General features: G+C 38.3%; 1 protein-coding gene across 1 annotated transcript in view; it reads left to right on the forward strand.

Annotated features, from left to right (window-relative positions):
- Positions 1–12,550, forward strand: part of gbe1b (glucan (1,4-alpha-), branching enzyme 1b) — a 136,380-nt gene that overhangs the window by 51,183 nt on the left and 72,647 nt on the right. Inside the window, exons 8-9 of the mRNA XM_081371499.1 lie at positions 9,920–10,035; positions 10,524–10,651. Coding sequence (XP_081227625.1) covers positions 9,920–10,035; positions 10,524–10,651 — 244 coding nt within the window. The remainder of the gene's footprint in view (positions 1–9,919; positions 10,036–10,523; positions 10,652–12,550) is intronic.

A 12,550-nucleotide genomic window follows, 5' to 3' on the forward strand; every position in this document is an offset into this window, starting at 1 on the left:
AACAGAGTTGACACTTAACTAGGCTTTTTAAAAACAAATCTGATATACCAAATCACAATTTTGACATCAAGCATATGTGTATAATGTGTGTGAATATTGTTTACAGTTGGCAGTGCATAATTGGAAGACAAAGAGCTGATAAAAAAAACTAAAAAAAAACTTGTCTTTTATGGCTGATGGTTAAAACATGGTTTGCTCATTAATATCTAAACGGACGTTCGTGTGAAACAACTAAGTTTCTGAAATTGTTTCAGTTTTGTGTTTTTATTTTGGGAAACCGTGATGGAGTCTATGCAAAGAGGCGCTTATTGAAGGACGGGGTAGTTAAAAACATATTGGAAAGGAAAAAAATGGTTCAGCAGCAGTACAATGGTCCGTTTTAATATAAAGCTTGTTTATTTTGACCCTTGTCAAATACTGTAACTAAATCTGAATTTCTCATTGCACTGCCTGAATTTTATTATGGAGACGTTTTTGCCAGTAAAATTACATAAAAAAAAAAAGCAGCAAATGTAAATCCACATATAGAAAGCATATAGAAAAGTAATCCCTAATGAATAGTATTAAATGCTTTTTTGGCTATTTAAAGCTTAAACAAACAAACATTATAAGCGGACCAATCTATAATAGAGTATAAACGTGAATAAATGTATGTATAGCCTATAAGTCTGAATTTAATGCCCATAGCATTTGCATTTTCTTTTTATAGCAGTCTGCTCTGATTATTATTCAGTAACAGCTGGGGGTTTTCTTTCTTTCTTTTTTTGGCATCAACAACGAAATTCTATGAAGGGCTGTTTAACATTTAATTTAATTTTCCCTAGAAAGCAATGACATTATCCTTTTATTTTACGGCTCGGAAACGTGCAGATCCCTGGTCAAGAGCACATACATTTGAAACAAAACGAACAAAGCCCATGTATGACAGTCTACATCTAACAGTGTGTCTTCTAATGTTAGCTTAACACGTATCAGACATGCCCTGTGAGATTTTCAGTAATGAAAGACTTGAATTGAACAACAGCAATTGACATAAATGGTTCTTAAATTTGTAGTAGCTCGGAGTGCCCTTGTGTGTCCCAGTATCAGAGACGTGTTTACAATCCTTTGCTCTGAACAGTTCTGGCTTCCAGTCAAACACACAATGTATGCGGCTCCACGGATGCCGCCCAACGCTCTGTTCTCCAAATCATTACTGTCATCACAGCGGTAAGCTCTACAAAAGAGTATGCCACTTTAGCCGCTAGCTGGCTCTGACCCTAATGGCCCTCACGGTAAACCCGAACCTTTTGATTGGTGCTCTCGCGGCGCGTGATAATTAAGTTTCTCTTCTTCTCCTTCCACGTCTATAAGCTCATCTCGTCACACATTAAGAGACAGACCGGCCGCCTCCGTGGAGTCTATCAATTCCTTTTTGAACCCACATTTAATAAGCGCATGCCAAAAGCTGCTGCCGCCAATACATTATCCAGTGTTAGTGTCAGACGGCGCAGAGATTCCGTAATAAGAGCCAAGCTGCAGTTTCAATACTTATTGAGCTTGTGCCGTTTTCAGAGGGACTCATTAAACGCACAGCAGACATATGCCACAACCAGCAGCCATCTGAAGAGTCATTTGTGAAAGCCTGGAGGAACGCCCCGGTGTCATTGCCGGTTCATTTGTCTGTTTTTCTTGTTGCCGCTTGTTTGGATGCATCTCAGTGTCGGGCTCTCTATTAATTCCTGCTTATGAAACGCAGAAAGGGACGTCCCTGCCGACTGTGGTGGCACAGCATTGTTTAATCAAGCAACTTTTATACAAACAATCAGAAAGCGTTGGCGAAAGTTACCAATGGTGGGTTGTTTTTTTTTTTTTTTAGTGAGGGATCTTGATCAACCATCCATTATGGAATTACTTTCTTGGTACTAAGACGTTTCAAGACCAAGTCAAATGGTCTTGATAGTGTACTTGACCTTGAAAGTTGGGGTGGTGGGTCAGGTGGAGAATAATCCTTCACATTCAACCACATGCTTTGTTGGTTACATCAGATCCACATATACTAGCAAGCAAGCATCTGCTGTCGGAGCCATTGCCGACAAAAAGCTCTGACATACAGCGCAACCTGAGTTCAAGTCCCGGCTCGATGTCCATTCCTGATCCCACTTCTCATTTCTTCATGTCTCCTCTAAATTATATCAATTATAGGCAAAAATGCCCAAAAGATCCAACTTAAAAAGAGCAAGCCCCTGCTGTAGAACCTTGCTGGTTGTTCGGGCAAAATCCTATCATTGAGATGTGTGTTTCTTGTTCTATCAGAACCGTCTATTAAAATTCATGACAAATTATGTATTAAGATCTAGTTTCCGTGTTTGCCTCATCTTCAACATGTAGAACCCATCGTTTTGACATGCAAAAGTCATTAACACAAGGTGATTTTATGGAAACATCTGGTGCATAATCTGTTTAGCTCTGTTAAGCTCCGTGTCTCGATGGCATCTACAGGGAAATGCGAACAGCCAGTGTTTGAGATCTTTTGGTAGAGATCTAACTAGCCCAGAGACATCCGCTGGGCCGCACTTCATGGCTTCCTGTGGCTCCTCTAATAGGCTGTTTCAAAGAGCCGCAAGGACACCTTGTGAAGGCGAGTAAATTAATCCTCTGTGCCGCCACGACGCTCCTCTCCACCCGTCTCCTGAAGGGCAGGCACACTTCCTCTTGGCCATCGCCAACGTCTGCCCTCTCTCTGGCGCTCGAGAGGTCTCAGATGTGTGACTTCAGAAGGCTCTTTCCACGCTTATCCATCCCTTCCTCCAGCGTCCTGCTGTATTGGCTCATTTGCATCCATTTTTCATCAGTCATCACCGGAAATCCCTCTGCACATCAAACGGAGCCAGACCCGAGGCTAGCTTCTTTTGTGGTCTCACATTTCGATCGTGCATTACATTCACCAATGCTATTGCTCTTTTTTTTAAATCTGAACTAAGAGGAATGCGCAGGTTTAATGACTTCATGGGGCACGTTTGGTATGCTGTGCAATAAGCGTGAATTATACTTGGCCTTTGTGAAAGATTTCCAGTGACAACAGTGGATAAAGTTCATGAGGTTCCCCAGCCACGTTTCCACAGAATATTCATTCCACTTCAGAACACGTTGCATGTTCACCCAACACCTCTCCGTGAGACTTAATAAACTTTCTATTGAGACAAATGCCTGGAATTCACCAGAGGCGCACTGGATGTCGATGAAGAATGCTAATTCTGACAGTTTTGGATGAATTCCAGAGCCCTCTATGCAACAAAACATAATAAATAAATAAATGATACGACGATGGCACTTGTCACATCATTTTGTCCAGGTGTTATCCATCTCTTCCCCAATAAACATTAATCTGCGCTGCTTGTCTCTTATTGAATGAGTGAAGAAGCCGTTTTGCAGATGGGACAGGCGCAGCATGTGAGATGCGTGAAATGAGGTGCCTCAACCGTCGTTTCCCACAAGGCCCGGCTGTTTGCCATCTCTCAGACTGTCAGATGCCGTCGTTTCACCGCTGCGCCTTGTGTGAAATGACCTGTCAAGGTTGTAAATTTATTTGTCCTCATGCAGGTTGACTGTAATGTTGAGGATACAGGGATTTATACCTTTCCTCTTCCTGCGATCTTCCTTACACCTGAGACTGGATAACAATATCAGGTAGAGCAAATGCAAATAAGGTCAGTGTATCCCCGTTGAGAGATTATCCTCGGTTTTAGAGTATTCTTGTAGTGTTAATTCGTGACTGTCTGTGAACCAGTGCTTATGGCATATTAGGCGTACTGTGAAGCAAGGTCATTTTATGTTTATCATCACACTTGTCTTTTTCCTGTCATTCTTTTCCCAAGGATACATGTGGTGTTGAGGCAGATTATCAGCTATTTGGCTTTCTGGAAATGTCACATGGCTTTTTTCTTTCTTGCACTGAAAGGCTTGACTACCAATGCATGCCATTTCATTGATATTCATTGTGTATGTTGTCATTGAATGCTCGTGGTAAATGGTAGCGATGTTGGGAAATCACGAAGGGAGACTCATAATCAAATGAAACAGCATTTTACCGTCCTTCCAGACACCCTTGAAATTGTATGTAATCTGGTTAAGGCGAAAACTGGCCCATTTGTCAATTTCTAGCCATAGTGTTGTCGGTAACTGGTTCCTTCACCTCAGCGATACTCAACACGCTGGCCTCAAGCCATTTGGTGGCCTGTGTGATGTCAACATTGTGGTAACTGCAATTTACAGTACTGTTCATTCCATGTTAACCCTATAAAGTTGATATATTATCATATAGATTTATGACTTTGTAAGACCTTCCCCCCAAATTGTATATGTTCTACTACATGTCTTCTGCTCCCCAGTAGTGAATTGTCCATGCTCTTCAGAAAGTTGAAGTATACTTTTAATATGATTTCTGAAATGTCCACTTATCACAATGCGTATGTCTTTTTGCTTGGAGGTCTTTGCTGATTTACTGTAGTGTAGGCAACTGCAAGATTAACTTTTTAGGGCCCAAGCACAGATGGTGCGAGGACCCCCTTGGAATTGCTTTTTTAAGATGACTGTTTACTAAATTTAATCTTATGCTTGATTAATATTTCATTCCTTATAGAAAATCATGGTAAATGTGCATCAAACACAAAACTGCAAGTGTTGGACATATTTTAGTCATTTTTAATGATGTGCTATGCTCACCATAATAAACACGATCAGTTAATTTAATCAAATTATTTGTCATTTTATTATGATATATTTGGAGTGGGACCTGCTATTTATCTATGCAATCAATTTTATATACACATATTTTATCTAACTGATTTCTACTTCATTTTATATATATTTTCATGTTGTAAATCCTATATATTCTATATTTTTAAATATATTTTGTCTAAATGTTCAATAGACAAATCACATTTTTTAAACACATTTTTTTTAAAACTTTACAGTTGTAGGTTAATATTTATGTTCGCTTGTTCATTGTTATTTCCTGTTCGCTTATTAAACGTTAATTTATATCAAATTATACAACTTCAAATCTTTAAATGAAGAAATTACTAACCAAGATTATTAACAATTAGTACCAATTACTCATACAGTGATTTTGATCACATCACACACCAACCATGGTCCGCTTACCTCATTAATATAAAAGAACTAGTTAAATTAAGTGCGGCCCTTGAGGCTAAAGGGACTCTTCTGTGTGGTCCCTGAGCTTTCCAAAGTTGAGTATCCCTGCTTTATCTTCACAGACCATCTCACCTGAAGACTTTTTACCCACCGTGTACCCTTCCTTGCCCATAAGGAATAACAGCTGTTCTTATGGCTTTAATGTGCAGGTGCAGCTTTTTCATGGCCCTGCTCAGGGAGGCATTACCTCAGTCCCACGATAACGCATTGTGTATTTGGCCTTTGCTATGTGTGTTGATCACAGTATAATCTATTTATCGCTCACAGCTCTGCGTGAGCGTCCATGCCGCACACTTATCAGATTACCACAGCCCCATAGTATTGCGATAGCAAACCCTGAGTTGCAAACTCGCCATTTGCAACTTTATGAAACGACGGCGGGGAGATCTGTATCAGCATTTCCCCCGTGGATTGGAAAACTACAATCCACCCCAGCGCCTGATTCACTCCTCATGCAGAAACAATTGGAAACTGCTCAGTCCTGGAAGAAGCTTTGGGGGATTTGCGCCTGTCCGACGGGGACTTGTATCCATATATTTGATTTAGCATACATGAATGTTGCTGCCTAGATCAGCACGGCACTGAATACATCAGGCAAAGCATGGAATGACTCCAAATGAAGGCTGTTGCGCCTTATAGCAAGCTAATGTTATCAGGCATCTTCACAGTTCTGCAGACTTGCATGTGCGAGGAGGTTCATAAGTTATTCTGAATAGCTTCAAGTTCCAGTGTGAGTGTCAAAAGATGGTTCATTTCCATATTTTTCTCATTTTCTGCTACCTGGGCCTTTTGGCATTGTTGTAGAAGTTTAGAAGAGAAGAATGGAGGTTGAAGAGCGTTCGTGCAGTTGAATACAGTTTAAGATGTAGGATTAATGCTAGCTATCGTTCCGGCCAGACCCGGCAGCATCGTAAGTGTCGCATTGTCCTTCTTCTGACAATAACATTAAGGATGCTGTACCACGATTCGGAGCACCTGGCATTTATAAAACTCTCAGGCATGATGATGGTGTTCTTTCGCGCTCTTTAATTTGGCTTCACACGGTTGAGGTGCTTTACCTTGTTCTGTGTGTGCTTCTCACGGTGCCAGAGGACCCCTGCGCTCGCATTTTAACAAAGTTTCTATGGCAACGTGGCCATTACTCCAAGTTGTTGAGGATGCTCAGCTGGAGGGGGCTGGTCACAAGTGCCTACACATATCATCCAAACACCAGGATACAGACATACTTTAGAGATGAGTTGATTCCAATTTCTCATCCTGACGGATAATTTATGCTCATAGCCGCATGCCATTGCGGAAGCTGATTGGGATGCCTGATGCGGATTCACTATAGCTTGAGCGTATTGGTATTCATAGAGGTTTTGAACATTGAGTCCCACATGTATGTGCAGCTTTTCAAAAAATTACCAAGGGGGTTTCAAAACATTTGCATAAATTAAGGCGTAAATTACCGCAGGGGTTCACAACCACATTTTTTAGGTTCTTAAAGGGATAGTTCACCCAATAATGAAAATGAAAAAATGAACACACAAGAAGATATTTTGAAGATTGTTGGTAATCAAACAGTTGACGGTAGTCAATGTCTATGGCAAAGTCAAAGGTTACCAACATTCTTCAAAATATCTTCTTTTGTGTTAAAATTTTTTACCAAACTTCTGCGGACAAAATTTGTCAGTTAGAGTAGCAATGAATGAAGCACAACTCGCACAGAAGTCTCTTTCAAACCAAGCAGCTTTCTGTTGGTCAACTTGAACCTGTTATGAACCTTTTATCCTCATGCAAAATTGCCAGTCGCATGTATTCCTATTGAAATTTTGACTGTGAAAAATTTGCCGAACAGCACTCTTAAAAATAAATCTTAAATGGTATCTATTGTTCCATGAACCTTTTTAACATCCATGGAACCTTTCCATTTCACTAAAGGTTGTTTTTAGATTTTTTAAATGTTCTTCACACTAAAAAAAGAGAGGTTCTTTTAAGAACTGTTTAAAGGTTCTTTAGGAAACCCTAAAATTGTTCTTCTATGGTATCTCAGCGAAAACCCCCTTTTGGCACCTTTATTTTTAAGAGTGAGTGGTAACTGTGACCACACCTTAACTAACCACACTATTTGAATATTTAGTCACGTACTGTATCATCTCTGCTGTTATGTTCAACTTGGATTGGTATTTGGCCTTGATTTGCAATATCTGATTTGTGACAAAAAGTCTTTTGTTCGTGAATCAGAGTGAATCAGTGGTTTTCGAGTGAACAATTCTCCAAGTTCAATCCAAGAACCGTCTGGCTCAATTTGTAATGATTCAAGTGAACAACTCGCTTTAGGGTCACCTTGATTTTGGCAAGTAAGACATGTTTCTGGGTCAACATATTTGGTTGATCCTGGAACAAAATTCCAGTCAGAAGTCCTAACCCTACGAGTAACTTATCCCTAAAATCATGAAATGATAGGCGGATAACACTGATGTAGAAGCACCTAACCCTGGTTGTAAGCCTAAACTTGACATAAACTGTAAACTTGTCCCTCAAATCTGATTGGTTGATTGGAATGTTGTTCCAGGATCATCAAAGGTGTTGATCCAGGAACATGTTGTACTTGGTGAAATATCTTTGAACAATCCCTTTAATGCAAACAGACAGTTCCAGCAGTTATAGTCACTCACTCAATGATACCAATTTTTATGGATCATCACATTGATTTCACCTTTCACATAATGTTTTAATAATCTGTTGAAGTTGAGAACCCTTTTCCTACTAGAAAGAGCAAAAACAAAGGGTTTTTGTTTAAATTCTAGAGCCAAATAGTCTGTGTGCTGCTGTATCATGAGTGTAGTTGTGATCGATGCTCGCTGCACTATCAGGAGGTTTGTTTCACTCTGTATCATGTGAAATCCTAACTCTGTCAACGCAATAATACCGCACTTCCAGGCAGTGCAGAGTTCTCGCCATCTGGGAAGCAACACATCCCAGAAAGTGATGATGTCAGCGGGATTAATTATATTGCCTGGTGCCTGAGAACCTGGAGCCACAACTCAGGTCTTCCAGAAAGTTTTGTACACATAATCACTGTATAACAGAAACTCCTCCATTCATTACGATAAACTGAATGCTGGTCTTATTAAAAAAGTTTGTGATATTTCAGGACTAACAATTTAAAACAGTGAGACAGGACAGGGACCCTCTGTTACGTATTGTATACATTTGAGTAATATATTTTAAGCCTGTATGATAACATGCATTTATTACTATATTAATGTATTTACAAATAGTACTTTATAATGTTAATTAATTCTTAGTATTTAAATGTATAATTACATTGTAACAGAGTAATACTAATACTTTCGTCATCATCGACATCGATGGATTACCGAGAGACATGTACTTTCTAAATAGGGTTAGGATTAGGGTTTGGTTTGGTTTAGGGTTAGTTGCGTGTAATTATGCATAATTTATAGTTATTACAATAGTAACTGCATGTAACATGTAACAATGGCCCTAAGTGTTACCATTATTTTAATGGCTTTTCAGTCATGAACTACATTAAGCTGAACTTAAAGCTTTTGCTGAGGTTATTTTAACATTGTAACTTTGTAAGTTATTTTAACTTTGGTTAAACGCATGATTGTTACTTCAGACAATAGTTGGTGGACCCATGCGGACACCCTGCTTGAAAATAATGTTTATTCAAAAGTCATGAGCAAATATGCTCAATATATCGGTAGTTCAAATTAAAATATATGCATCAACTGCTTTTTTTTTGTTTAAAGTTGCCTGCCACCACCAGCATTTTTGATCAATTTCACAAAACTTCCGTAACCTCCAGAATATTTTGTATCATAAACATATAATATATCAAAAGAAATGACAGAGCCTTTGCTTACAAAAACAAAACATTAATTCTAGCTTCATGCATTCTTTTTTTCAAAAGACTTCACTTGAATGTCGGTAAGTTTAATTTAAAATAAAGCAACATTTTTAACAAAAAACTGAGAAAATCAAGTTGTTGTTTTTTTTGACAAGTACAGGGTGGGCCATTTATATGGATACACCGTAATAACATGGGAATGGTTGGTGATATTAAAGTGTGGCACATTTGTATATGTGAGGGGGCAAATTGACAATCCAACACAATGGGCAGCACATTGAACACATTTTGTAAGTGGTCAGAAACTTGTAAATAACTCATGAACGAATAAAGTTACGTTGAAACCAAGCACACCATTGTTTTTCTTGTGACATTACCAATAAGTTTGATGTGTCACATGGCCCTCTTCCTATTGAAAAAACAAAAGTTGTATCCAAGATGGCCGACTTCTAAATGGCCACCATGGTCACCACCCATCTTGAGGAGTTTGCCCCCTCACATATACTAATGTGCCACAAACAGGACTTTAATATCACCAACCATTCCCATGTTATTATGGTGTATCCATATAAATGGCCCACCCTGTAGATTGAGTCCGTCAACACACCCAAAGCTGCACAGTCCTGTATCTCTTCATCGGATCGACATTTTATCCGGTTACGTTTAGCAGTTTTGATTGACATGCTGTTTAATGTTTGATGATCATGTTAGCTAAAAGTTGCTTAAGCAATAGGTATGTTTACGGCATGCCATCATAACGAAACATATAACGAAAATTAAGATGAGTGTGTGTGTGTGTGTATTTGCACAGTTTTTAGTATTCATGTCAGAACTCCATAATAACTGTTTGTGTTTGTGTAGCTGGGAGGTCTTGCGTTTCCTCCTGTCAAACCTGCGCTGGTGGATGGAGGAGTACAGATTTGATGGATTCCGGTTCGATGGAGTCACATCTATGCTCTACCATCATCATGGGATCGGTACGTCCATGGAAAATTACGCACTTGATGTACTTTACTTATGATTACCATATACAATAACCTTCTCCCCCTGTAAATGTCAAAGACTCTGATTGTAGAAAAGCCTTTTCTTGGAAAGAGCGATCATTCCAAGGGCATTTTCAATACACGGTGAGCGTGTTACGTAAACTCTCATAAATGAACGGAATTAAGAAGGAAAAGCATGTGATACGAGTTCTTTCAAGCAAGAAATTAATTACACAAATTGAGTGGCAAAGGTTACCCTGACATTTTTCTCTTTCTTTTAAAATTTGTACCACTGCTAATGAACATGGGTAGGTTTGCAATCGCTTTGACTAAATCCTACTTGCTTTTAATGAAAGATGACATTAGACTCAGTGTAGCTCTTTTTAAAATAAGTTTTGTGTATTTGCTAGGTAATTATTATTAAAAATGTAACTGTCAATTATGGTATATCTGATTTCAACTTCATGTTCCTTGATGCTCAGGGTCAGGATTTTCTGGGGATTATTCTGAATACTTTGGACTTCAAGTAGATGAGGACTCTCTTGTGTACCTCATGTTGGCAAACCATATTTTGCACACTCTCAATAAAGACTGCATCACTATTGCAGAGGTAAGCCATATGTTTTCTTCTGAAATACACTGAACATAGAAGCTGAGCATGAAGAGTATTTATGAAATGTCAGCAGTTCTTTAACAGAATTGCTCCTGTTCTTATTCTGATGCTTTGAAATGACAGTAGTACTACAGTAAGTTCCCAAAAGCCATGGCTTATACTTAAAGCTGCAAAAATATGACTGTTTTCAAACAGGTTTCCTTGACAATCCCCATACAACTTGTGAGCTCCATTCAAATTCTTAGGTCTGCGATAGCTTTACCTGAGAAAGCATGACCAGCATTAAAAAAAAGATTAATTATGGGTAATATAATATTTGTAATATGCACTACCATTCAAAAGATATATATATATTTTTTAATAAGTCTCCTATGCTCAGCAAGGCTTAGTTTATTATTATTAATTATAATAAATATATTACAATTTTAAATAACTATTTATTTATGAAATGAATATAACTATCTTTAATGGACTGAATGTTCAAAAGAACAGCATTTTTTTTTTTATATTATGAATATCTTTTTGATCAATTGAATCCTTGCTAAATAAAAGTATAATTTTTTTTCTTCTTCTTCTTCTTCTTCTTCATAAAAACTTTATTGACCCCAAACTTTGGAATAGTAGTCCATGAGTATATATATGAGTATATGAATTATTTATTTGTATTTAAAAAAAAAAATAAAAGCATAAATTAAAGGTACCACAACATATCTTCAAAAACACCACTTTACTGGAAATGAAAAAAAAAAATACTCAAAGTTAATATTGTGGCTTTATATATGGCAGACACTTGCATGTGTCTTTATATTATTAACAGTCAACAGTAGGGTTGTAAGAAAAAATCGATACACTTGAGTATCGCGATATTTTATTTTGCAATACTGTATCGATTTTCAAAAACGCAATATCGATTTTTTTATTTTTTTTTTTACGTCCAAAAATATTCATGGTAAGACCGTAAGACAGTGGTTCACGTTTATGTTGTTTAAATCCCTACCACTAGATAGCTATGCTGAGACGCACCACTAGTGTCCTCGCCAGGCTCGCCTTTAACGGTGCGTTTCCACTAGCCTTTTTTTGGATTGACAGCGGACCGGAGAAAGCGTTGCAGAGCGACCGAGAGCGTCAAAAAGTTGGGCAGTTCCTTTATACAAATATCAAGCGAAAAACGCAGTCGGCAGCCAATTGCTGTGAGGTTCGGGATGTGACGTCTGTCTTGAGAGTTTAAACATATGCAAATTGTGCCGGAGTTTATGCTGGATTTAGTGCGTAAATCATTTTGTTTACAAATTAGACTTTTTGCAGTTGTTATATATATGTTGAATATTTCATTTTGGATGTGTTTATTGTGATTATAGCCTATTGGTCTGGTTTTATAAAAGTTTATACAGTTGAAAGGATATATTTGCTTGGTGCATTTGGAAACAAAGCTTGTCTATTTCTAAATGTAATCGCGTGCATCGTTCACACCAAACGCGAAGAGAGCATCTGGCGCGAGTGATTTCAATGTTAAGCCAATGCACGCGTTTACGCGCGTCTGGAGGTCCTGCGGCACGAGGCGTTTAGTGCGGCGCGGTTCGCCTCATTCGCGCGTCCAGTTCTTTTAAAATCTTTTATCACATAAAACTTGTTTTCAATATATGACACATTCATTTTGTTCACTTTCATCCACATTCATTCATTTTCGTCCAGTTCACGTTGTTGTTTTGTATTGTGACAGGGGCTATGCACCTATTTTCTTTTATTATGGCCTACTTGAGCATACAAATTTGCTCACCAAGAACCTGTGAACCACAATCCCAAACTGGCAGTTTGATTTTCTGTGTACTGAATTGTTTACCTAAAGTAAACAAAAGTTGACTAAAGTTGACTTTTATGCACATCATGTCTTTTTTA

The sequence above is a fragment of the Scardinius erythrophthalmus genome (genome assembly GCF_964197995.2).
Source record: "Scardinius erythrophthalmus genome assembly, chromosome: 7".
Taxonomy (NCBI): domain Eukaryota; kingdom Metazoa; phylum Chordata; class Actinopteri; order Cypriniformes; family Leuciscidae; genus Scardinius; species Scardinius erythrophthalmus.